The sequence below is a fragment of the Candoia aspera genome, chromosome 2 (genome assembly GCF_035149785.1).
Source record: "Candoia aspera isolate rCanAsp1 chromosome 2, rCanAsp1.hap2, whole genome shotgun sequence".
Classification (NCBI taxonomy): Eukaryota; Metazoa; Chordata; class Lepidosauria; order Squamata; family Boidae; genus Candoia; species Candoia aspera.
In genome coordinates, this window is record NC_086154.1 from 185,449,809 (window position 1) to 185,477,200 (window position 27,392).

Below are 27,392 nucleotides of genomic sequence, written 5' to 3' on the forward strand. Positions count from 1 at the left end.
AAGTGGCCATAAAGGGCTGAAGTTGCTACATAATATAAAAGCCTTATTGAACCAAGGAGAATTACTGCCCTTGATGACCTTTATTTTTGCAAAAAATCTGAATTAAATTTTTTCCCATAGAAGCAGCAATAGTCTGTCTAAAGAAATTTAGCTGCTCAGACATTTTCTAAAACTGAAGAACAGTTCCAAATTTACCAAAATTTGATAAAGGATTCCTTGCTGCAATTAAATTCTTATGTTCTTGTGTAACTTAACATCCAAACATAAGTGTCTTTATAAGTGCATTATAAACTGAGTACAGCTTCCCTTGAAAACAAATTTGTGGCCATATTTTCTTTAGATTTTTTATCCCGCCTTTATTATTTTTATGTATTATAATATAAGTATATTTATATATAAATATATAAACACCAGTTGCTAATAGATAGATCAGTCGCCTGAGACTCAAGGTCTAGACAGACCAATCAAAGCGCAGCCTGGCTTGACTACAGGAAAGCCTACAACTCAATGCCACACACATGGATCTGTGAATGCCTGGCACTATACAAAGTCAACAGGACACTCAGGACCTTCCTCAAGAACTCAGTGGGACTGTGGAAGACAACACTGGAAGTCAACTCAAGACAGCTCGCACAAGTAGCCATCAAGTGTGGCATATGCCAAGATGATGGACTGCCCCACTGCTGTTCTGCATAGGCTTGAACCCCCTCAACCAGATCATCACAAAGACTGGATACAGATACAAGTTGAAGAGTGGAACTACCATCAGCCACCTCTTCTACATGGATGACATCAAGCTGTATGCTAAGAGTGAACGAGATGTTGACCCACTGATCTACCTGACACAAATCTACAGTAAGGACATTGGGATGTCATTCAGACTAGAGAAATGTGGCCGGATGGTAGTAAAGAGAGGGAAGGTAGTCAAGACTGATGAGGTAGAACTATCAGCAGACCACATAACAGACATACAGACCAGCTACAAGTACCTTGGTATCCTACAGCCACATAGGAACCATGATGAGGAGGCAAGGAAGACAGCAACATCCAGGTACCACCAAAGGATAAGACAGATCCTGAAGAGCCAGCTCAGTAGGAAGAACAAGATCCACAACATCAACATGTATACCCTGCCAGTTATCAGATACCTTGCCAGTATAGTGAGCTGGCCAAAGGAGGAGATGGAGGCTGCCAATGTGAAGACCTGGAAGCTCCTCACAATGTATGGAGGTTTCCACCCCAAGTCCAACATCCAGAGATTGTACACCAGCCAAAAAGAGGGCGGCAGGGTCTGGTGAGTATCAAAGCCACTGTCCTGGATGAAACCCAGAGCATCCAGGAGTATATCAGTAAGATGGCACCCTCAAGATGAGCTGCTGAGAGAATGCCTGAAGCAGCAGCAGACATGGAAGGAAGATCAAGCAGAGGAAGTGCCATGACAAGACAAGACCCTGCATGGGATGTACCATCGACAGATAGCTGAGATGGCTGACCTTGGGAACTCCTACCAGTGGCTGGACTAAAAGACAGCACTGAGGCACTGATCATAGCAGCACAAGAACAGGCATTAAGCCCCAGATCCATAGAAGCAGGGGTCTACCACATGAGACAGGACCTGAGGTGCAGGCTGTGCAGAGAGGGCTCAGAGACAGTCCAACACATAGTGGCAGGGTGTAAGATGAAGGCAGGAATAGCATATGCTGAATGGTACAACCAAGTAGCTGACATTGTGTACAGGAACATTTGCACAGCGTATGGGCTAGACCCTCCCAAGTCCAGATGGGAGAGTCCACAGAAGGTGGTGGAGAATAACAGGTCTAAGATCCTGTGGGACTTCCAGATCCAGATGGACAGGCAAGTACTGGCGAATCAACCAGACATCGTGGTAGTGGACAAGGACCAGAAGACAGCGGTGGTGATAGTTGTAGCGGTGCCAAGTGACAGCAACATCAGGAAGAAGGAGTATGAGAAGCTGGAGAAGTACCAGGGCCTGAAGGAGGAACTAGAGAGGAAGTGGAAAGTGAAGGCCAAAGTGGTCCCAGTGGTGGTAGGGGCACTTGGGGCGGTGACTCCCAAGCTGGGAGAGTGGCTCCAACAGATCCCAGGAACAATGTCAGAGGTTTCTGTCCAGAAGAGAGCAGTGCTAGGAACAGCTAAGATACAGCGCAGAACCCTCAAACTCCCAGGCCTCTGGCAGAGGACCCAAGGTTGAGGAAGACACATACCACCCATGGGGGTGAGAAGGGATTTTTTTAAATATAAATATATTTATAATAATAAATATTTATTTTTATAAATAACTCAAGGTGGGGAACATACAAAATACTCCTTCCTCCTCCTATTTTCCCCACCACAAAAACCCTTTGCGGTGGGTTGGGCTGAGAGAGAGTGACTGGCCCAAGGTCACCCAGCCAGCTTTCATGCCGAAGGTGGGGCGAGAACTCTCAGTCTCCCCATTTCTAGCATGGAGCCTTAACCACTAGACTGAACTGGCTCTCAGTTGCAATTTTGAAGGAATAATACTCTACATATTTAATGTAATACTCTATATATTTCCAATATCATCAAATGCTTACAAGAAAGATTATTGCATGAAATTTTAAGGATTGTGCATAAGGATTGGAACATGCTACCCCCGGGGGTAAGACAATCCCCCACTCTCCTGGCCTTTCGGAAAGAGTAAAAACTTGGTTATGCCACCTGGCCTGGGATGGGAGGGGGGACAGTTATTCATGTTGGTGGTTGGCCCCATGAGGGTGCCAAGGTTAAGATCTTCCCATCTGGAATTTTATATTTTGTATTTCATATTTGTATTTGTAGGTATTTATATTGAACTGTTTTAGTGATTGCTATTTTTATTATTTGTAAACTGCCAGATGGGCGGCAAAGAAATTTAATTAATAAATAAATCTCTGTCAATGCCAGCCAAACTTTATATAATCAAAATAGCAAATTCACCAGTAGCTCTTTCGCTTTCCAGGTGGGCTTAACCCATGATCTGATTCTTGGCAATCCCCTATCAGTTATACTATAAATGAACCTAATTTATTACAAATATGCAACAGCAGAAACTGTAATTCTGCTATCCTCCATGCTATATTCCATTATAAAATGCCAATTGGTTTTCTTATATATTCCTTATCCCTCATTAGCCATAGTTCTGCATATCCATAATAGAGACCAGACCTGAGTATGCATATAACAGCATCTGCAGTTTTGACCTTCTTTTTTGTTACTTTACACACAAGCAAAATGGCCAGTATGTAAAACACAGTTTTGAAGGCTTAGGGTTATGTTGTCTTATTTGTTCATCATCCTTGTTCATTCATGGTGTATCTTGCTGGTCAGTTCACATTCAAGGCTTTATGTGGCTTCTTTGCAGCCCTTGATTACCTCCTTTAGAGCCAGTCACTCAGCTGGTGATGGAGGAAGTTGCCCCACTCACACTATGTGGCTCATGGTGGCTTTTTTACTTCACATACAGCTGTAATTGAAATTATTCAACCCCCATTGCAAATCAGGTTGATTGTCAAAATGTACAGACTTTCAGCTGTTTGCAATGAACAAACCAAACAAAAGCAATTGAAATAGCTCAACACAACGAATGCTTCAAGTGGTGTCCCCAAATTCAGAAGAAAGTAGAGAATGAAATTAATGTTTATTTTTAATTTGTCAATGGCTTACTTCTCTGACACTACCTAGTCAGAGGAAACTATAGATCCTGTGTTTATTTATGGCTTAGTATTAGTGTGAACTGGCTACTATATTTTTAGGCTATTTCTGATGCTCTCTGTGTATGCTGCAATTGTTTGGGGGGGGGTAAGTTTGATTATCTTCTGTATCTTGTCACACAATTTCTTTTTCCTGTTTCATTTGTTTTTCATTTAGTATGTTCAGACCTTCTGTCTAGACTGTGAATACAGATAGAACATTGGTAAATTCCATATATGTAGCTTTTGCTGATCCTCTAGAGATTCAGCGGAAAAGTGAAATAGTGACTGGGTTTACATACCATACTAAGCCATAGTGTGGTTTGTTTGGTTTGGGGTTAGCATATTGTATAAACACAGTAATTTGTATGCCATGATTTAAGACTTAGCATACTATGTGAGTCTAGCCAATGGCTTAGTCAGCAAAGCAAGGTTAAACCAACCTGGCTTAGGGCAATAAGTTAATGTAGTCATTCTATTATCCTATATAACAGTTGTCATTCCTCCCTTGGGCACATAATAAGGGAAGGGACACCTTATACATTGATGGGTCATAGGACTGTTAAGTCCCATGGGAGAAAGCCTTTCCTCTCCACTCAAAAAATACAGCCCTGCTGACATTAACTGTTGATAGCCTTGGAGTAGAGGCAGAGTAATGGAGTAAAGTGACCAAAGAAGGAAGAGGTGTGTAGAAAACAGCAAAACAGATTTATCTCACTGTCTGAATTGCCTAGTTCAAACTGATAATTTTTAAATGTTCCCAGGGGCAGAAGTAAAATGTGGCCATGGAAATCAATCCCAGTAATGTTTATACTTACAGGGATAAAGATTGTCACATTCTATACATTCGCATAATTCATGGTTTAGCTATATATATGAAGTCACATTATGGTTTATTCAGTGAACAAGGGTTAAGCATATGATGACTTATAGTGTGATATATGAACCAGTACTATTGTTGTTGTTATTTAGCATCTTTGAATACTAAATTTAATTGAAGAAAATGTATGGCTTACATGACAAACCACCTTAAACCAAGAAATATATTTTATAATATATTTTATGATGCTGAATAATGCATTAGGGTTTATTTCCTATTTCTGTTTCTCCAATTGATTTGTTGAATTCTTTCAGATGGTTTTTCTATATGAAGGCATAGGACTAGATCGTAGTTCTCAAATTCTCTAGAAAGCTTCGTGATAGTCATCCACTGATGATTATGGCAATAATAGATGGCTAGTTGTGTTGTACTGCTCAGAAGGACTAGAACTGAGGAAAGCCAAGATCAAATCTATCTTCCACAATAAAGATCCCAGGTGACTTTGGGCAGTCACATTATTCCTATTCAGATCTTTGCATGTAGAATCCAACATGCAAGAAGTCAGTAGTTCTAAATCATGTTATGTTGTCAGCAAACATCATGTCATCTAGGGGTAGATCTGTCTGCAGAGGAGAGCCTTCACATACAAAGGAGGTTTCCATGTGAGCTAGAATCCAGCACTGCGGGTCTTCACTGTAGTCAGTGGCCTGAGGGTGTGAAGATCAGCTCTTCAGGGACATCACCAGTATGACAAGAGCAGGGGAAATTGATATCTACATGCAGAAATATTGAGATTGCACACAGGTATTGCATGAAGAGAACTTCCATATCAGCTAATTACAAGGTGGTAATAAGGATATAATGACGGCCAGTTTGGTGTAGTGGTTGAGGCACCAGGCTAGAAACTGGGAGACTGAGAGTTCTAGTCCTGCCTTAGGCACGAAGCCAGCTGGGTGACCTTGGGCCAGTCACTCACTCTTAGCCCTAGGAAGGAGGCAATGGCAAACCCCTTCTGAAAAAGCCTTGCCAGGAAAACTGCAGGGACTTGTCCAGGCAGTCTCCAATAATCAGACATGATTGAACATTTTTTTTTTTAAAGGATATAATAGTATGGGAGAATAATTTACTCTTGCTTTGAGTTTCTTGAAATAAAGGCAGATCTAATAGATATATTAGACAGAATTTTCTTATTTTCTTAAAAAGACAATACTTCTAAAGGATTTAAAATATAAAGAAAGCAGGTATATTTGAATTACAGGTGGTATAAACAAGAGACAGAACATTAAAAATAAGAAAATATTGATCTTGGTTTTGAATAGATTTGCACTTGGATTTGACAAGAAAGGTTTGTAAACCAATGAAATGGAAAGCATGTGTTTGAAGGGTATAGTTACAAGCAAGTCAGTGGTATGGAAACAAGAGGTTAAGCATTCATTTTAAAAGTCTGTAGCTTCTTAACAACAAAAATTCATTTTGTCATTTTGTTTGCAAAGTTTGTAAATATTTAACTTACAGGCACCTTTCTTCCTCTCCACCCTGTTTTGATTCATGATAAGGAAAGGCTGACCTTGGGAACAGATTTTTGAAAAATAACTTAATGTATTGACAGAGCAAGCAGCAATCTCCTAATTATAGCTAATGCCTCTCTGCTGGTAGCCTGAGGGAAATCTATGTTGTTTATATGGCCTTCCCCAACCTGGTGCCCTCTAGAGACCAAGCTTAACCAATATTAAGATGATAGATGTTGTACTTCAGCATATTGGGAGGGTGTCAGATTTGCTCAAGTTGATTTAAACGATTAGTGTAGATTGTTTCAGTTAAGCTAGGTTGAAAATTCCAACTTTCCAACCTAGAATAAAGGATGAGAAATAACCCACATATTAATACAACACACACACACACATATATATACACACACATAAAAACATGTGTACATACATACATTCAAATTTAATATGCTGAGGAATGCTGCAGCAATGTTTCTGTGCAATATCTTTCCAGGGAAGAATTAAAGCATCTCATAATGCTATCTCATAGGCACCCATTTGTATGAGTTTTTGGAGACTTCACATCAAGCTTTTGCATAAGAAAACAAAAATCTTAAATAGTTTTGGCTATTATATAAATTTTAAACTTTGGAAAGTTGCATGAGCTTTTTACAGTGCAGCAGATGCTCTGGGTCTTAGAATACTCTATTTGCAAAAAACTTCAGCAGATTATTCTCCTAGCTTTACGTTTGTTGGATTCTGAAGCATGATTTAGGCTTAATTCATTTTTCTTGGATTTCTGAGCACAAATGTTTTCATGCTCCAAACAGAGGGAATGAGCACTTGTGTGAGAGAGATGCTAAAATTCTCTCTGTCATGGATTTTCTGTATGAATGTAGTAGGCTGCTTCAGTCAAAAGTGTATTTCTGACCTTACGCTGGATTCAGACTCATCTTTTCACAAATTGAAAAGCTCTGACATCTGCTACATTAATAAAAATAAGACTTGAATAAAAAGTGCAAATTGCTGGTCAACAATTCAATAGATTTACCGTAATTAATTATATGTGACCAGCTTCTTCAAATTCTTAATGCACCCAATTTAATGAGGGAATTGCTATTCCAATGATAGGAGAAGATGAGAATCTGACCTATACTGATAGAAGTTTGAATAGCCATGAAGAACTCCCACATCCAGAAGAGAATTTCTGTGCCTGAGTGTTCCCTTGAGGAAAACTCAGTAGCACTATCCCCTTCCACTATAAAAATATATTCCTTCTATTATCTTCTAGCTACCATGTTCTTGTGCAAGGAATCTGCATATTGGGAAGTTTAAAATGACTAATTTTAAACATCCTAGTTACAAAATAGCTTAGACACATCAGCAAATATTTTCCTTTGAACTATAGTTTTCCATTATTTTAGTACACCTTTTTCCACTTTAGGGTTAAGGATATAGAGAGCTATTAACTTTTGCAAAGTAGTTGTGGAATTCTGTAATGTGGCCTATACCGTCACTAGAATCTTTAACATGCTAATACAAACTTGGATATAAAAGTCATAAAACATTGTTTTAAGATAATATTAAATGCATGTGTAATTATGTATGTATTCCAGTTTCATTTGAATCTACCGCTTGGACCTTTCTGTTGTTATTTTTCAGCCCTACTTTCTCCAAGAAAGGTGGCTTTTGGAGCAAAAAGGTTTTGAGTTTCCCAAATAATCTACAGTAAACCTATAACAATAGAACAATGCAATACTTACACATTTTGAGAATATGAATAGTTTGTTATGCTGAATTTAATTCAGTTGAATGAAGGAAGGCTTAGTACAAAAAGTTGTTGTTACATGCTGGGAAGAGGCTGTTTGGCAAGATGTCCAAAAATCTAATAGACAAGCTTTTCTAGGCTGAAAGCAGTCCCATTACATTCAAAAGGAATGCTTGCAGTACATATTGTAGTGTGCAAAGCATATTAGTGTGAGTAAAGTACCTCCCAGTGTTAAAGCAACCGTATCATTTGGAAAGCTCTCAAGGTTGCTTCGGATGTTTTCCATGGTTGTCTGTGCATGTGTCATTCATCTCGGTGAAAATGCTTTCTGTGAGTACACATAGATACAACTAGAACAGTGTTCAAAGCAGCCCCACGAACCTACCAAAGAATTTGAGTACTTCAACACTTTAGGGCAGCTTTCTCAACTTTTTGACCCTGGAGGAACCCTTGAAATATTTTTCAGGCCTCAGGGAACTCCTGCACTTTCAGGCTCAAATATAGGCTAGAAGTTACAAAATAATTATATTCATTTCATGTGTAGGCCTGTATATATGCATTAACAGTGTTCTTAAACTAAAAATAATGAAACTTACCTCTTTAATGTGAAGTTGCCCAAATTTGAAATAACCCCTAGTGACCTCTTGTGGAACCCTAGGGTTCCACGGAACCCTGGTTGAGAAACCCTTCTCTAGGGTATGATGCTTCATTTATATTAATGTAGTTTGTGAAGCACTCTTTTAATTGCTTTGCACAACCTGAATTCACATATTGTACTAAGCCATAGATTGTTTTAATCGTGGTTTATTTATTTATTTTTTAAAAATGGCTGGGTTTATGCAAAATGCTAAGCCAAAAATAAACGAACCGTTTTATGGCTTGGTGTAATATGTGAATGCAGCCATTGAATGTTGCGGATCTTACAGGTAAGTGAACGTAAGATTTCACTCTGTTTGTATTAATTCAGAGATTTTTTGACATGTTTTGCCCCCTCAGTTGTCTTTGTTAATGCATGTTTAATTTTGTGGGAATCGAAGCAGTTAAGTAATTATAAGCAGTATTTTCTTAAAATAATCATTTCTACATCACAATTAACCTTATAAATAAAAGGTGCATGGTTATAAGAAAATAACCAAATGGAACTAAACTAACTTCTTTTCAGCGGTAAAAACTTTTTGCTAGTAAATTTGCTTGTTAAGTTTTTCCCTTGCATGTTTTGGGTTCAACATAATGAAACTTATTCTTTCCATATTATATCTAATAGGCCCGAGTTATGCTTGAAATATGCATGCTATTTGAAACTTGATTTCTCATGTCAAAATTTCTAGTCATTTTAGCTTTCTGTGCTAAAGCAGATACATGGTAGTCAGGCAGGCAAGTATACTTTTGCCAAGAAAGGTAAACTCCTAAGGAACAAAATAGGGACATTAGTCACGAGAAAGCTTCATCCTCATATGAGATGAATTATCACGTGGTATAATGATGTGAGTGGAAGACCAAGGTTCAAGTTCATAATCAGCTATGCCACTACAGAGGCTGCAGGGATAAAATTAGAGGGAGGTGTACTGTAGACATCTCCTTGATTTCCTGGAGAGGATGGAATGTATAAATCTAATAAAAAAGATGTACAAATGGAGGAGTGATATTGAGCTCAGTGACCTTTTTTTCTTTTTAAAATAAACACAGCACAGGATTCCTTCTCAGAAAAGGTAGGGATTCCTAAATACAACTTAAAGCAAATGTTGCTACTTGTGATAACTTTAGTTTGAAACTTCATTTACATTTGTCCAGGGAAGTAATTGTATAATAAGGTATTTTGAATTAACAGAGTAAATGATTAATATAACTACAGGTAGTCCTCGATTATGACGGTAATTGGGACCAGAATTTCCATCGCTAAGTGTTGCAGTCATAAAGCGTGACATCACGTGACCACACCACTTAGCGATGGCAATCCTGGCAGTCCCCGTTGCTCTCGTTAACCAAATCCCACCATTTGTTTATACTTATATTTCAAATTTCCATCACCGCCCATCTCCCCCAAAAAGGGAGGACCCACCCCATCCCAAGCTGTTCCCTGGTTGGTCCGTCACAGCCGCAATTCTCAGTAAGGTAAGGGACTGCCTCCTCTTCAACTCCCCCACCTGCCTGTCTCTGCCCCATCTCTGCCCTTTTGGCCACCTGCCTACCTGCTGCTGCCAGCTGCCACCTAGCCCTGCCCACCATACCATGCTCCACTACTGAATTGGCCAGGGTCCTCTTTCATGCCTCTTTTCATGCCAGTGCAGCCAGGGCTTCTCTAATGCCCCCCCAGGGCTTCAGTTCATGCACCGCGCAGGGCCATCTTTTGTGAAAGAAGCCTGGCGAGTGAAAGAAAGCCCCGGTTGCCCTGGCACAAGAGAAAGCCCTGGCTAGAAGCTGGGTCTTCTTTCATGGATGGAAGCCTTGGGTGGGACATGAGAGAAGCCCTAGCTGCACTGGTGCAAAAGAAAACCCCAGCCACTACAGCGGTGGCATGAGGTGTGGCAGGCAGAGCGGCCGGTGGTCGTGGGTAGGCAGGCAGCCAAAAGGCAATCGTAAATGCGAGTGGGCCCGAATGTTGTTCATGTGACCACCAGGGCACTTCAGCAGCTGGAACTTCAAGGACTGGTCCTAAGTCCCTTCATTCGGTGCCATCATAATTTTGAGCGCTGAACAGATGGATGTTAAGCAAGGACTATCTGTTAAAGGGAAGTACAAAATGCCCTTGATTTAACAGACTAATAAGAAAGAGAGATAGGAGTTTTGTTAGACTTGAATGTCTGTTGAATGGTACGCATGCATAAAATGGCAAAAAGGTTTTGCCAATTGCATCTGAAATCTACTAAATTAAGGCCTGATAAATCTAAGGTTACTGCATATCAATGTCTCACCGAAGAAGTAATATTAAATGACAGGTGCTTTTGATAAGTGTTACCAGATCTGGGCTGCAAAAATCCAAACATCTGCTAGATGACAGCAAAGAATTACTGTTTTCTATACCACTTTGTGGCATATACTGTAATGGTTGTATGAATTTTGCAGGCCAGGTATCTTAGCCTGATATTCTTAATAAATTGTTTGGAGCTAGAGTTTTATAAATGGGATAAGGAATTGTTTTATAATTTATTTATGGATTGGGAAAAAAAGACAGTTATGATAAAAAAATTATGATTACTAAAATATTCTATCCCAAATCATTTTTCTCTTTCAATTTCTCTGATAGTAATGGCAAAAAATAAGACAGATGAATGATAATGTGTGATTATTAATTTCTCCATTTGAGTAGGAAAGACTAGAAAGGTCTTAATGTGAAGAATAAAGAAGGTGATTTAGTAAAAGTAAATCTGGGATTTTATATTTTCATGCAAATTGTTCAAACTGGGTAATACAATATAGAGATAAGATCTTTACATGAGCAACAAAGATGGGTGAGATGTTTTTGCATGATGCATTTGAATGCTTTGTCACCTGTGGAAAGGTAGTGAAAGTTATGAAATAAATTCAGAAAAGTTAATTGAGGTATAATTATTTTTTAAGCTTAATTTTAAGGAGATCAGTTATTTCCGGTATACATCATATCAGGATTAGGTAAGAGTTTCAGTTGAGATCTTTTGATCAAGTACATGGGACTTGGTTCATTTCAAACTTGGCATTTCAGAGAAAACCAATTAAAAAATAATAATTTGAGTTGGTATGTATATGTACAGTATACATGTATACACAAACACTATTTCCAAGAAAGAATGTTCTTATATTATTTTTCCTGTATGCTAAAGTAAGACAGCATTAGTAATAACATGTGTGAATAACTTCCAACAGATTTCTAGGAATGGCTGGAATATTTAGGAGTAAAAGTAGGATTAATCATGTAAGCGAACCACAGCTAAATACCAGATCCAAGGCAATAGTATATTGGGGCTACTTGTGCTAAACAGATTAATTTGTGTGTAATAAGATGTTTGTGTATGCTATTGGAAGGCAAGATAGAATATAGTAATAGGAAATTCTGTTCTATTTCCATAGGAACATGTATGTATGAAATGTAATTTAAGTGCCCTTCTAACTGTTTTTGGGTTTCATTGGAGTTAAATATTCTTCTTTACAGAAGTATACTAAAACATATTTTTAACTGGGTGAAGTTCCATGTTGTATGCAAGTAGAAAGCTAGAGCACAGACAATTCCCTTTACCCACTGAAAAGTTTCTGCAGAGGGTTGGTGAACCTACAGAACACTGTAAAATGTATTTGAGTGGGCTATGGTAGGTAGCAGCATTGCATTAATTCTGGAACCTTCCTTGAGTAGTGCAGTATTTGTCACTTGGTTTTAGTGATTTCATCTTTCCTACTTTCCTCACTAGGTTAGACATTTAAAATGTTTTATAGGTCCATTTAACCCTCAGGAGAAACTTCAGTAGAAAGGAGGAAAAGAGACAAGTTTCACAAGTTGCTTTCTACTCATACAGTGTGGGATTTTGCCTGCTGCTTTCTTTTACTTGTCATGTTAAAAATATTAATGAAAAAGAACCAAAATAAAAAGGAGGTAAGTGAGACAGGGCTAGAATGGCAATCCTTTTGAGCATTACAATAATACCAATATTAACAGGATAAATGTCCATAAAACAACACTAAGTAAAATGCTTTTGGCAGCTACTTTGGCCTAAAGGAATTAATTTACAGCAAGCTTACAATAATGTAGCTTTAGGAATATAGTATTTATTTTTATTGTCATTCTAAAGCTTGATTCTCTTTGGGTTTTTTCTATGCTTTTTTATATACTGTTGTATCCTCTCCATAGTATGCTTTCCTCTTTTTTTTAGATATGTTTCACACATTGCAGAAGCAGTATTTGTTTCAGCCATACGTTTATTTATTTATTTAAATAAGACACAGTTGGCTGAATTCATATATTGTGTTAATTTAAAAAAACTTGCTGTTTTAGAAGTGCACATTTATGGTGGAGTTTTCTACTTAATTATCATCATTGCCCAATACTGGGCCATTTCTGTAACAGGCTGGAAAATTTAAAAAAAAATTGGAAGAAAGCAATTGCAAACCAATTTTGTATTTGCTGCCAAGAAAACTACATGGATATATCCATGAAGTCACCAAAAGTTGAGTGTACTTGAAAGAGGCTTTATTTATATCAATCTCATACCCAGAACTTCATTATTTCTAATTTTGTTGACTTTCCTGTTTTGCAATTTTGTTTTTTATTTTAAGTTATACCCAGGACTCATAAAGTGATGCTTTTAATGCAAGAATTTAAAATACATTCCAGGAAAGTCACTATAAATTGGGTCTACCAACATTGAATAATGCTTTTATTAAAGGTCTGTCATAAGCTAGAAAATTATATAGTAGAAAATTATGTGAAATAAGGAGCAGTTATATCCAGCTTATATTTGCTTGGTATGCTTTAATTTTTAGCAGTTGTTTCATAATCTTGAAGATGAAAATCCTAGTATTTTTATTCTCTGTTGAAGAATAAAAGCGGTTGTATAAACGAGGGGTAGACATCCTGTGGACTGAAAGTTTCCAAGTGCCTACCCCTACTCATGGGATTGGGGGTTGTGTGTGTGTTTGTTTTTGCAGTCCCCCAGAGTGCAGTCCTCCTTACTGCTGTGTTGAAATCTGGCAGTAAGATATCAAAATGTAGTGGCATTATTTTTAATAGAAGTAATAATATATGATAAATGTATTAAAATTCACTAGGTTTCATACACTAGTTTGCTTTTTGAAAAACACAAATTCTAAAAAAGCAAAATTAAATAAATAGCCCAAACTTTTCAACTTCATTCTATCTAGTGGCATCACCACTATCCCCCTGCAGCCCTCATTGTAGGAAAAAAAATGCCACTTCTCATGTTATTAAACAAGGGTTATATATGATTCAAGGCACTGAAGCTTTAGGGATCACCAAGCTCTCTCTATATATATATGGAGCTTGCCTTGAAGATTGTAGGTAAAATCACAAACCTGCTTCCAGAAGCAGTGTATTAGCTCAGTTCTGCAGTAAGTACAATTCCATCTATAAGAATTTAAGCAGGTTTTTTTTTCCTGTGGTTGATTGTGCTTAATATCCAGAGGTTTAAAACACATTCAGTCAGTTGACAAATAATTTGTGTATGAATGGTATGAACGTAAAGCTCAGAAAAATTCATTTTACCTGCATGCAATAATCTAAAATGTTTGAGCCTCTATTTTGCAAAATAAGCAGCAATGAATTGGTGGGTCCCTCCCAGTGAAAATGTATGAATAGGTTCCACTGAAAAACATGATATGTGAGAAGATAAGAAACGCTTAACTATATTGTTATATTTATGATTATATCTCGTTTAGGCATTCAGTCATGAAATAATAAATGTGCCTATATGAACTAATCTTCTAGAACTGGGGATAAGTGCATTGCAGTTCTTGTCTAAATGGGTTTCGCTGTTGTTCTGGCCTTCCGTGTGTTGAGGTATATGAACATGGACATTTCTGAAATTGATTTGCTCTCCTATTTCCAAAATATGTATGTGTTAAATTTCCAGAATAAGAACATAAGAGCTTGGCTGGATCAGGGTCCATTTAGTCCAGCATCATGTTTCCAACAGTGGCCAGACAGATACAGATGCTTCCTGGAAATCCATGAGCAAGACATGAAGGTAAAAGTCTTACCTGTTGTGCTTGTTCTGGAGCTCTAGGTGTCATTTCTTAATGCAGTTTCTTTGCAAGCCCAGAACTAGTAAAGCCTGATGCTTGTATTACTTAGTGGAATTTCCACTCTCTGTTAGTATAATTTACTGTTAGCTCTTGAAATAGCTTATATTTCCATGAAATAAATTCTAATTTCAAGCCCATCTTGTTGGAAGTATGATCATGGGCATTTCAAGAAGGTAATACTGCCACCTAACTCATTCCATTTATTATTCTAGCATTGCTATTATTGTCTTATTAAAAATATCCTTGCTAACTCTAGCAGCTTTCTTGCTATAATTGCCCCCCACCCAAATCATGTTTCTTAGTTTTCCTTGTTATATTTGAATCCAGTTTTAAATTACTGTGAATGAGCTTTGTAAGTTAAACTTATGTTTTGGTTTAGTTATTGAACTTGGTTTTTTATGAGATATTAAAGTTGTTGGAACTCTTAGTAGAATTGTGAGCTGTGATTAGTAGTGTAAAAAAAATATTTTTTATCTTTACAACTAGAGATAGTATGAAACAGTACAGTTTTGGTTCAGGAGCAGTTGCATTAAATGAGCAGAGTTTGAAATCTGTTCATCAATTTATTATGTTCAATGAACAAATATATAAATTTAAATATATTCACAAAATCCAGAACTACTTTATCCATTCCATTATTTGAACAAGGCAGTCAAGAATCTTATGTATTTATACAATAAATGTTTAAAAATCCTATATTAAATTGAACATATATTTTGAAACCTAAGTAATATCCAGAGATAGGTTCTGGACTTACAAGTAACTGGACAGCCTTTCCTTATGTTTAAAGAAAATGTATGTGCGAGAATTCATAAGCGCTTGGAGAGCAAAGAGCTTAAGTAGCATAATACTATTGGAGAGTGCAGAGTTTGTCATACAGATGTCTTGTAGATAAGTAGATCTTTCTATTTGGCAATTAAACTGCTTCTGATTCCAGTTTTCTAGAAATTTTTAATTTAAAACATTTGAAATCTTTTTGTCTATCATGTCAGTGGAGCTAAGTTGATAATTTAGTCAACAAAAACTGAAGCGTGCTTGTAGTTTTATATGCTGTATAAATATCTAAGAGGCCAAAAATAATGGAAGAAAATTACTGTTTTTTAAAAAAATTAATAAAGTTTGCATAATGTATTTAAGCATTATATTCAGATAAACTCAGAGGCTTACTTGGACATTTTTATTGGACTTCTTGGAAATATTGTAAGATGTCAATATATAAATTTGTTTATTTAAAAAAGGGATGGGGAGACAAAGGACCCAACGTTAGAATCTTTAATATTCGAATTGTGGCATGCTTCAAGTGCTGTGGCCACCTACATGTACTTCTTAGGAAGAAGCACCTGAAACTGTTAACAAATATTGTTGCAAATTAATCTTATGAAATTAGGCATTTCCAAAAGTGGAAATTCCTGAAAAAGAATACAGCATGCTGTGTTTCTGACCATTCGCCAAAAAACCCATTTTCTAGTTTTGTCTTTTTCTTGGATCAGAAGAGGGATTAGAATTATGCTGTGAATAGCTAGCCAGATAAAAATCAAGGAGCCTTTTTCTTAGGCAATTTGAATGTATTTAGCGATAGAATTATTGTTCAAACTGTAAACTCAAACTTTTTTCTTTTTCCCCCTTAGTGTGCAAAGATCCACCGTACAAAGTTGAGGAATCTGGGTATGCTGGTTTTATTTTGCCAATAGAGGTTTACTTCAAGAACAAGGTGTGTAATGCCATTCTTCAATTTCTCTACACATACACATTAAGTTCTTTAAATTTCCTCTTTAAATTACCAATGACTGGAGATATCTCAATAAATACCAGTGTGAAATCTGCTTGGTGGTAAAATTTCATTTCTCACAGATTTCATAAGCCTTTTTCAGTCCTTGAAATGTGCTTGGGAAATCCAACTGAACTGCCTGCTGATGGAATGGCATCAATCAGAGAAGCAGATTCTCCGTCTCCCTTACAGCCTATTGCAGTCTTTCAAAATATGTAGTGTGTTGAGGGATGCTGCCTAACAGACATTCAAGAACAGATGGAGAAGTTTTGTTATTTAGAAATCCACTAAAGTAACATTAGATGCTATCCAATAGGTAAGGAAATTGAATTCATTAGAGAGAATGTTTCAGTCTTAACTGAGGTGATTAACTTTCATAATATATTTTGAATGTTTAAATAGTTTTATAATTGAATAAAATTATCATATTCATGAGTACAAAAGTTTAACACACCACTTTTCAAGAGATGATAATTTAATTTTTTGTAGTTAACATATCTCTGTGTTAGAGTTGCTTTGTTGTTTAAGTACTTGACTGTTATTTCACAAGAAAAAAATTATCTGGTTCTCTAGTATTAATAATAAATAGATACACAGAGATACAGTATAAACACCCAAGACATCTAGTACAGCTAATTAAGGTATTTGAGTTAGTGTCATTATTCTCATTTTTTGTACAGGGCATTGTTAAATTTGTTTTTCTGGTTTTCTTTATTTAAAATGTAAATCAAGATAAAATGTAAACACTGGTTATTTGCAGTAGTGTATAGAATATTGACATTTTATATTTAATAAAATCATTTACTATAGGAGCTTTCCTATCTTTCCTTTGCCTGCTGGCTCCTATAAGTTCCCATAAAAAAAGTATCTAGGAGGTAAAAGTCTAAAGCAGTGGTTCTCAAAGTGTGGTCTGGGAATCACTGTCCAGAGAACATTGTGAGGTATGTCTGACTGGTCTACAGTGGGAATGGTAAATAGTCTCCCAACTTTAATTGATTCATACTTCCCCACTGCAGGACCATTAAGCACATTCCACAATACTTTGTGAGTCCTTTTGATTTCATGGAGGGTCTTTTAAGGATGTATAGAGGGGCTGTTATGCAGAGGAGGGAAAAGGAAGATCTATTGGTCAAACTGTCTTCTGCTCATGCAGTTGTTGGGTTTCTTCTGAAATGGAAAATGTATTTGTAAGGCGAAAGATGGAGACTGTATTTTGTGAGAAAAAGACTGGTTCTAAAAGTAATTTTAGTAAAATATCAGTTAGATAATGCTTTGTTAAGGAAATAGGCTGCTCTGTGTGGTATTTAAGAATGCAAAAAATAGTACAGTTTAGAGGAAATTGAGGATTTGAAGTTATGTCTACCATATGTTATTTTGGCCAAGATACTACATTTTAGCCTAAATAAATTCCAATCACTGGAAAATAATGAATGTCATTGTGAATAAAAGTAAGTTTATTCTTTTAATTTAGTTCTACTGTTTTGAAAATACGCTTTTTTAATGTAGTGTTGTTACGCTTAATATTTTACTAAATGAAGTAGAATCAAATCATAGCCAGCAACCACCCCCAAAATAACTGGCTTTGATTAACAGATATTTTGTTAAACGCCCAAATATTTTGAGTTTCCAGAAACTTCTTAAAAGACCCAAATTTCTGAGTTTCTAGGAGAGGAATATGATTTTTTTCCAAAAGCCTAGAATATGTTTTTCTACTTTTATAAATAGAATGGAAAGAATTACTTTTTACAAACACAGTCTAAATTCCTACTGTATCTATATAAACATTAAATGGCAATATATTACTCTTATGTGTCTTTCAGTACCAGTTACTGGAAAATGAGACTGGGAAACTGAGCCCTTATGGCATACTTATGCTTTCTATGAAGCTTTTGGCTGACCATTGAAGTAAGAAAATACTAGACTACATCTGTCCTAGGTCTGATTCATCATGTAGTCATGATCTACATGTTATTATTTTACCCTTTAACAGAACTATTGGCCATTCTAAACTGTATACAGCACTGATGATTCGCTGTTACTTATGCAGCGTACATAGAAGTTCAGAACAGAGTAGTTTTGTGGAGTTTGCTCAGTTGATTTCAAATATATGTTGTTTGTGTTAGGTCCTATTTATGTTGATTTCTATGGGAGGCATCTTTTCAGAGCTAGAGAAGATGAGTCCTTTCGATCGTAACAGTGAACTTAAAATACTACATTCTATTTTAAACGACATGTTATTCGTACATTAGATTTTGCTTGGAAAATAAGGGGTTTTTATGACTGTCGCTTTCACCTCGTATTTCTTGGCAGTCCAAATTGAGCCACTCTTGGGTATAAAGAACAAAAACCTTGCTGAATATGGTCTTGCCTCAGGATGAATTCTTCCTTGTACAGCAATTGTCCTCTTCTGGCCTTCTAGGAAGTATTATGCTATATATACAACACAATAGTAATTTGATTCCTTTCTTCATGCTACAAGATGTATTACAGTTGTACAGTGTATAAAGATGGTTGTTCTTTCTTAGAGGATTTGCTAAACAGGCAGACTTTCTATCCAATATTTTATCTGCCTTCATTTAAGCTCTGGTGTAGTGAACAATAATAGTATAGCTTGTATAACAGTTCATTTCTATCCTGAAACAGCTGAGGTATAATTAAACATTTTACAATATATAGAATAAAACTTTTCACTGATGCATAGGAAGAATTTTCACTGAGATTATCTAGTGGATATCACTTTAATGTAATTTAGGCACACAGAGTTTTGTACACATTTCTTCTGGCTTTAACACTAGGAAAGTAAACACAATTTGATTTAAGACTGCCATTTTGTGCACATTTAAGCTGAATCTAGTGGAAGCTACTTCTGAGTAAATATGTTTAAGGTTGTGATGCAAATCAGTGTTAAATATTTGGGCTTCAGTCAGCATTGCTGACTAAATTCTAGTTTAGTCACTGACTACCAGATAATTTTAGTACAGTTTAGTTTAAACTAAAATTTAGTTTAATTTTAGTCTAATCTAGTTTAGTCACTGACTACCAGATATTTTTGGCAAATCACTGTCTTTTAGCCTTGATTCTTTGTTTGTAAAATGGAAGCAATTGCTTCTTATACTATTACTTTAAGTTTATATCTGATCATAAAACTTTGTATTTCACTCTTAAACTTGCCTATGTCTCCAATCCATACTCAGATAATACGATTAAGCAGTAGTTGAAAGTATCAATGCTGCTATGTAATAAAGAAAAATAGCATTTGACCTGCCACATGCTTGTCATTATTAATTAGGAATTCTTGGTTGATCTTAATAGTTGCAATGAGCTGTAGGAAAAAAGAACTAAAACAGGGTCTTAGATATTTTGTACATCATAATTAGCACTTCAAAGTGTTAAGGATAATCAGTGCCAACTTGGCAAAACAAGGATAATGTGCTTATGGTGGACATCTGTACAATCTATACACATCCTGACAAAGTTCATTACAATAATTTAATCCTACAATGTAAAAGAGTGTTGCAGAAAATGCTGTGTGAGTGTCTGACATAAATCAACTGTAATTTTGGAAGATTGATTTGATCAGAATCAAAACAGCTTTTCTCTCTCAATAATTTGAAAATCCTAAATTTTCAAATTAGGAGAAAAATAGTACATAAGTAGTATTTAGTTTTAGTCAACTTTTGCTAGTTGCCAGTTCAACATTCAGTTACAAATATTCTAAGGTTAGAACACAGGAAAAATAAGCAGTCAGTGTATTTTCAATTACAAAGCTTTTGTTTGATCTCTCATAAAAAATTATCTTAAGGTCATAACAATACTTGAAAAACTGAGTCCCAGGTCATAACTCAGTCTGGAAAGTCCCATGCCCGAATGCCTACTCACTTTTTAAAAATTGATTAACACAGTATTTTAGATGTAAATGATTATTAATTAATTTAATTAATTAATTAAAGCCAGCATGTCATATGGTGTCAAGGTTTTTTCCCAGTTGTCTGACTGCATTCTAACCTGTAGGAAGAACCGAAGAAAGTCCGCTTTGATTATGATCTCTTCCTGCACCTGGAAGGACACCCACCTGTAAACCATCTTCGCTGTGAAAAGCTTACTTTCAACAACCCAACAGAAGAGTTCAGAAGAAAGCTGCTTAAAGCAGGCGGGGTGAGTTTCACCTTTATATAGAAACAAGCATCCACAGCAACTCACGAAGTACATTCTAAGCATGGTGAAAGCTGTTTCCCTCCCTCCATAGCAAAAACATTCCTCTAAGTTGGAAAGGCAGCTTATTTTTTACACAGGTGTTACAGATCACATAATATAGGTACATCAGGTATAAAAACATGAAGGCAATGACACTAAATAAAAATGAATAGCAGAGATGCAGGTATTATATGCCAGGATAAAACTGATACTGCAAGTCTATTTGGATCCAACTCCAGAACTAGTATTTATTACCAAGGGTAAATCCACATACCTATAATGCAGAAGGCATGTGGGCACATTAGATAGCAACATCTGGGATATTTTACTACATGGATATTCTTTCTGTCATTCAGCTGCAGTCTGGAAATTCTCTTATAGCCAACATTTTTACCAAAATTTAAAGTTGAACATTAGCAGCCATTGGACCATCTTGCTGTCTGAGCTGAAGAGAATACCAAGAAGGGTAAGAGTTTCCTCAACCATCAGTCCTGTCCATAGGAAAACTCACTTGGCACTTACTTTAGTATGTTAATATGCGTTCTTTCAAACTGCATTTTACAGGGCTGTTTTAATCGTTGATCCTATTGACTGATCTTACATTCTTTTTCTGATAATTTTAGGGATTTTTAAAAATCGTGCTAGAAACAGGGAATAAAAGTATGAACTAAATCAAATGATATTCTAGGCAGTATTTGATATAAGAATAAAAAGGGTTAAATCTGAGTGTATATTTTTCTCATCTATGTTCAGTACTTCGTCTGTATCACAGCCATATCACTCTTTAGGCCTAATAAGCAACAAAGCAGTGTTTATTGGGAGAAAAAGCTTTGCATGTATTTATGTCTATTGTTTGAATCTTATGGACAGTTTATGGACTATATTTATAAATACATGTTTTTAGCCTCTTTCCATTAAACATAACCCCAAAGCAGGGTACAGTGAGCCCATATAAATCTGAGTTATATAAAAGGGCTATTATAAGAATATACTAATTGTTCAGTCAAAAACTTTGGTAAATAAATAGGCGATTAGCTGATGCTGAGTAAATTCATAGCCAACCATAATAGGCCAGGGAGGGAATTCCAAAATGTATTTGAGGTCTTTGGTGACTGGGCACCATGTAATGGTATTGCTATTACCTCATTCATTCATTCATTCATTTGGTTTCTATAGCCGCCCATCTCAGCAAGTGACTCTGAGCGGCTTACAACAATAAAACTATAAAACAATTAAAACAATTACAATTAAAACAGTTAAAATATAAAATAAATACAAAATAAATATACATGGCTGCCAAGTGAGCAATGTATGGATGTTAATACAGCCAAGAGACGGGACCATCCACACGCTCGAGGCCCCAGGCCTGGGCACAAAGCCAGGTCTTCATGGCCTTACAAAAGGCCAACACGGTCGGAGACATCCTAATTTCTAGAGGGAGGATGTTCCAGAGGGCAGGCGCTATGGAAGAGAAGGCACTCCTTCTAGTTCCCACCAACCGACACTCCCTGGCTGACGGGACCTGCAGCATACCCAACCTACTAGATCGAATTACTACCTACTCTCTCCTGCCCATCCAAAAATATGTTTTTAATTACGTTTTCACCAGTCCAAGAGTAGGGTAGGGTTGCTATTACCTTTGCTTAGAATCAAATTTATTTTTCCTCTTCCTTATGCAGAACCAAGGTTACTTTCTCATTAAAGCTCAGCCCTTCTGTTGCTTTCTGTTTTGGTTTGGTTTTTGTTTTCCTCTTGTGGATGTTACTGTTTTGGGCCACCTCCCAGAAAATCCAGACTTTATTATAAGTTTTTGATCACCTTGATTGACCAGACTGTTGCCAGACAGAGTCCTCCTGGTCGTAACTCGCTTTCCATTCACCTCGAATCCTGGCTTTTCTTCTCCAGGTTCAGCCAAAGTCCTTGACTATTGGATCTTCCCATCTCTTTGGAGGTCAGCCAATAGGTCTTTTTACTTCTCTTGGATACCATTCAGCAACTGCTGTTGTCCAATAGCCAACTGACATGCGTGCGACGTGTCCTGCCCAGCGTAGCTTCCATTTTCAATATTCGACGATGACATCATTTATTCCACTTCATGGTCTAATCTGGCTGCTTGGGATGTAGTCTCGGAGAGAAGCTTTCAGCATGGATCTTTCTATAGCCCTTACTACTCTTGAAAGCTCTTCCTCTTCTGCCTTTGTTAGCGACCATGTTTCGCTTCCATATAGCACCACTGATAAGACAGTCGAATTAAACAGATTAGCACACAGTTTTCCATCGATCTTCTCATTCTGAAAGATTTCCTTAATGGAGTTGTATCTAGCCCATCCAGCTTTCTTTCTCCTATCCAGTTCTCTTTGATCGTTGTTCATTTTGATTAGCTGTCCCAGGTAGACATAGTGGTCAACCTCTTTGATAAGTTCATTCAGAAGCCTCATTTGGAATTTTGGAAGCTTCCCTGTCTGCTCAGTGTATCTGGATGTTTTACAACATTCCATAAGCAAAACACTCATATCTCTGCTCCCCAAAGGAGCTCAGAAACCTAATTTTCAATGTTTAAGTGATCTAACACATACAGTATGTGAAAGAAAAAGTAGTGTTTTCCCACTTTCTCCCCTTTATTAAGAATCTTTACAGGTAGTCAAGCTGGGAGTTATATTAAAGACGGGCTGCTTTAAAAGCATCTTCAAATTAATATTCCCATTTTTCTTGTGTTTAACCTATGCAATGATTGAAACAGTAAGGCAAAATCTATAAAAATAGGTTTGCTTCTTTGAGAAAAAGGGAATTCCTTTTTTGTTAGAAAATTTAAAGCTTGTTCCTGTTAGAATACTAAATTCAGTGTTAATAACTTATATGTGGCTCCCCCCACCCTCAAGAAACTGTTGAAAGATTACCTTATATTTATTGTTTGCTGTGCTTGTGGTACGTTACAGAATTCCTTCCAACAGAGTGATTTTGGGGTGGGGTTTTTCCATTTTTTATTGAAAATTTCCACAAAACATGAAATGAAACTTATATTCTGCCTTTTACTTATTTGTGTACTTAGATTCATTATTTAGATATTAAAGCCCACTTTCTTCCTGCTGAAATTGCAGACAGCAAAACTTGCTTGATGTGTAATTTCATTTGAATACATAGGTTCTCAGCTTAATTTTTAAATGTAATTTAGTTTAATTATGTGACCTAAATGCTTCAGAATGAGTCAAGTGGAAAAATACACTATATGAAGCATATAGGATATTCCATTTATATAAAATATAAAATATTTATACTATATATATATATATATATATATATATATATATATATATGCATGCCAAGAAACTAATATTTTTGTAAAGGATAACTTGCAAGTTGATCTACTTTCATCATGATGTCTACATAATTTGTAGGAAAAAAATAATGATAAACTTTGGCCGTTGAAGGCTACACGTTTCTCAATTAAATTCTTAAATATATAAGATTGTTTCAACCATGTTTTGCTAAGCAAGTCAAAATCAGACTTGTAATTAAGCAAAATGACTATGATTTGACCAATTACTTTTTAACTGCTCTTACCTTATGTTCCTGAGCATTCACAAAAACAAACTGGGAATAAGCCAGGAAACCACAAACAAATCATAGAAACACACATATCCTATTCACATATCATGCTAAACTGAAACAGGCAAATCACATTATGCCTGTACATGATATGTGTTCTCAGTCTGGGTTTTCATTTTACAAGACAAATAGAGCAGCAGCATGAAATATTAAATATGAGAGAGAAATATGCTCCCAGTTCATGCATAACAAATTGGAGATGCATCAAGATTAATTTAGAAGAGAGTTGTCTTTTGGTAGTAAAGGTAAAGGTTTCCCTTGACATTAAGTCCAGTCGTGTCCGACTCTAGGGGGCGGTGCTCATTTCTGTTTCAAAGCCAAAGAGCCGGCGTTTGTCCGTAGACACTTCCGTGGTCATGTGGCTGGCATGACTAAACGGAACACCGTTACCTGCCTGCCGAAGCGGTACCTATTAATCTACTCACATTTGCATGTTTTCGAACTGCTAGGTTGGCAGGAGCTGGGACTAGCAACGAGAGCTCACCCGGTCACGTGGATTCGAACCGCCGACCTTCCAATCGGCAAGCTCAGCGGTTTAACCCGCAGCGCCACCGCGAGATACAATAAACTGAAATTACTAGGATTATGGCTCCTCCTTGTGCCACTGTAACAATTTGGAACAAACCTTAGATAGATCCTTATATAAGAAACTACAAAGAAGAATGTTAACTGAAGGAGTGCAGAAAGTAGGCAAACATGCAGTTTCCATGCTCAGGTGATTCTTATTGTATTCAGCATATGTCTGTGGCTATTGTGATCTATATTGGCCTAATTCTGGATGTGATTAACATAAATTGCCATGTCCCATTTCCTCTTAAAGCCCAAGATCTACCTCACCATGTTTGTAGCCTGTCCACTGCTGTTGTTTGTCATTTTTATTGATCGGGCCTCATCAAGAAATATCTCACCGTCTGAAATAATTTTCCTTGTCTGAAAATGTTAATCTTGTTACTGGACAAGTGCCACTGTTTAATGCTGGATATACTTTCCCCCAAATCTTTCTGGTACAGTCTCTGTTAGGGCTGCTAATTAATCTGCGCTACCAGGAAATTGAATCTTCCTTGCCAGTAGTATGAGATTTCTTCTGCTAAAAGGTAAACTAATACTTTAGGAATAACATTCTCTTTCTTTAGCAAAAATTCCAAGATTGGATTTTCTGATGTACAAATGCTGCCTAATCCTAGTGACAGTGGCAGTAGAGGCGAGAATCCACTGGAAAGAGCTGGGAAGAGTATTTGGTATTTTTTTCATTCATTCATTTAATTTGGATGCTGTCAGACTCCAACCAACTCTGGGTGGCTCACAACAATAAATTACCATTATCATAAACTATCATTAGCATCTATCTTGGAAGCCGTACTAACAATAACAGTTACTACCTTGGGGCTGGCTTGATTAAAGGTAAGATATTTATTTATGGTAATGAGTGAAAGTCTTTTCCTGAGTGTTGGTGCAATGAGGAAGAGTATTTTGGTTCTGAAGTAACCCCCGCCTGGGGATGAATAGCAGCTGGGAAATATGGTACCTTTGCTGCTACCACATCTTTGTTATCAACCAGTTTCTCACTTCCCACCAGGCCTCTGGGGAACTAGGAGAGGATTCAAGGCGAAATCCTCACCCCACCCCATCTAAATTGCAGGAAGGGAACCAAACAAAACTTTCAGGGGACTGTAGCTCAGCCAAGCTGAGGTGGTGCTAGAAGGCAACCAGTCAACTCCAGGTTTTAAACAAAAATCAACTTTATTAAAAGTGCCAAAAGAAGGTAAGGTTCTACACACACAACACACAAAAAGACATAAAAAACCATAAAGCCAAACAGCTCAATTTACAACCTTGCCTGAAGTAGTCCCCTCAGCAAGGACAGCCAACTCTCTCAAAAGCCCAAAAACACTTCCCACCGGAAACCTCAGAGAACCCCCTTCTTTTCCTTTATTGGTTTTCAGGGGTCATGGGGCTACCTCTGGGCCCATAAGGCTGGCTTGTTCTTTAAAGGACCAGCTGCTTCCTGGTTATGTAGTTCACCTCATTTTGCCATGGAAACCTTGCATAGTGGCTTGACTCTTCAAGAAATGTATGTTCTAGAGATCTTAACTTACAGCTTGTATATGCCAGGAAGTATAGAAAGACCTAAATCTTAAATTCTTCATCACGTTCTCTATGATTCCTGTATATAGGTAACGCTACATGTGCAGAACCACATTTGGAATCTTCTGTGGCAGGATCCCCACCCCACACATACCAATATAGCTCCTGCTAAACCTGTTTATGTTTATTTTTGACTACCACAGGGATAGCATATTCATCCTTGAACCTCTCTTTTGGGCTTCCTACCTTTGGCCTTAAGGCATAAATTGGGTCTTTTTGCTTTAGCGAAGGCTGTGCAATAGGCTCCTGTAAATACTGCCAGATTGTACTAAGCAAGCCTGCTGCAATCACTCTTCCCGATTGTGAGCCACCCCTCCAGAGCATGCTCTGAAGGCAGCAGATGCTGAAATTATTGTAACTCCCTCAACAAGCCTTCAGTTGCCTCCCAGAAATTGTTGGGCAGCCCTCTCATCTCCTCCACCCTTAGGTCTCTGATGTGCCCTTGTGAACTCTGGGGAAATTGCTTCTTCCAAAGTTTCCTATACAGCCAGATGGAAAGCTTTTCTGATCTTCAATCAGAGGCAACAGTTTAACCCTCTACAATTTCATGTCCATCATATTTTGGCCTTTCTCGTCCACTTAAAACTATGAAGTTTGCCTCTCTGGCTGTTATCTCTTCCTTTTCTTTTCCCCCTTGTCAGGAAGATTTTTTTTTCCTAATGCTGGTAGAACAATTTATGAAAGGTTTAATACATCTTTATGATCCAGCTTCCCCTCTGTTCCCATAATGGAGCTTCTCCCTCATTTTATTTATATAAATGTTGAAACTGTTTGTACCCAGTTCTCCTTCTTTCATGGAAAGTAGCCCTTTTTTAGCTGTGATGTTGGCTTGTCAAGCTGGAGAACTCTGCAATTATTTCTTGTTTTTCATAAGGACAAAGTAGTCCATCTAGATATTTTCTTCCTTCCAAAGTCAGTTTCTACTTTTCATTTGAATCAGGCATAATATTATCTACTATTTTTCTTAACCCATCAACTACGGTGGAAATATTGCTTCATTTGTTGCCTTACCTTTTATTGGACTCTACAGCACTATTCTTCCAGGAACATTCTTGGCCTTCCAGCTGACCAAACAGTTATATCATCTTCTGATCTGTGTTCATCCCATGAGAGCAAAGGCAGCATAAGTAGGCTACCTTAAGATCATCCCAGTACCAAGGCTATGTCA

The 27,392-nt window shown here is 37.0% G+C and overlaps 1 protein-coding gene across 1 annotated transcript in view; it reads left to right on the top strand.

Annotated features, from left to right (window-relative positions):
* Window positions 1-27,392, top strand: part of MLLT3 (MLLT3 super elongation complex subunit) — a 133,197-nt gene that overhangs the window by 54,124 nt on the left and 51,681 nt on the right. Inside the window, exons 3-4 of the mRNA XM_063295018.1 lie at window positions 16,140-16,222; window positions 20,291-20,434. Of these exons, the coding sequence (XP_063151088.1) occupies window positions 16,140-16,222; window positions 20,291-20,434 (227 nt within the window). The remainder of the gene's footprint in view (window positions 1-16,139; window positions 16,223-20,290; window positions 20,435-27,392) is intronic.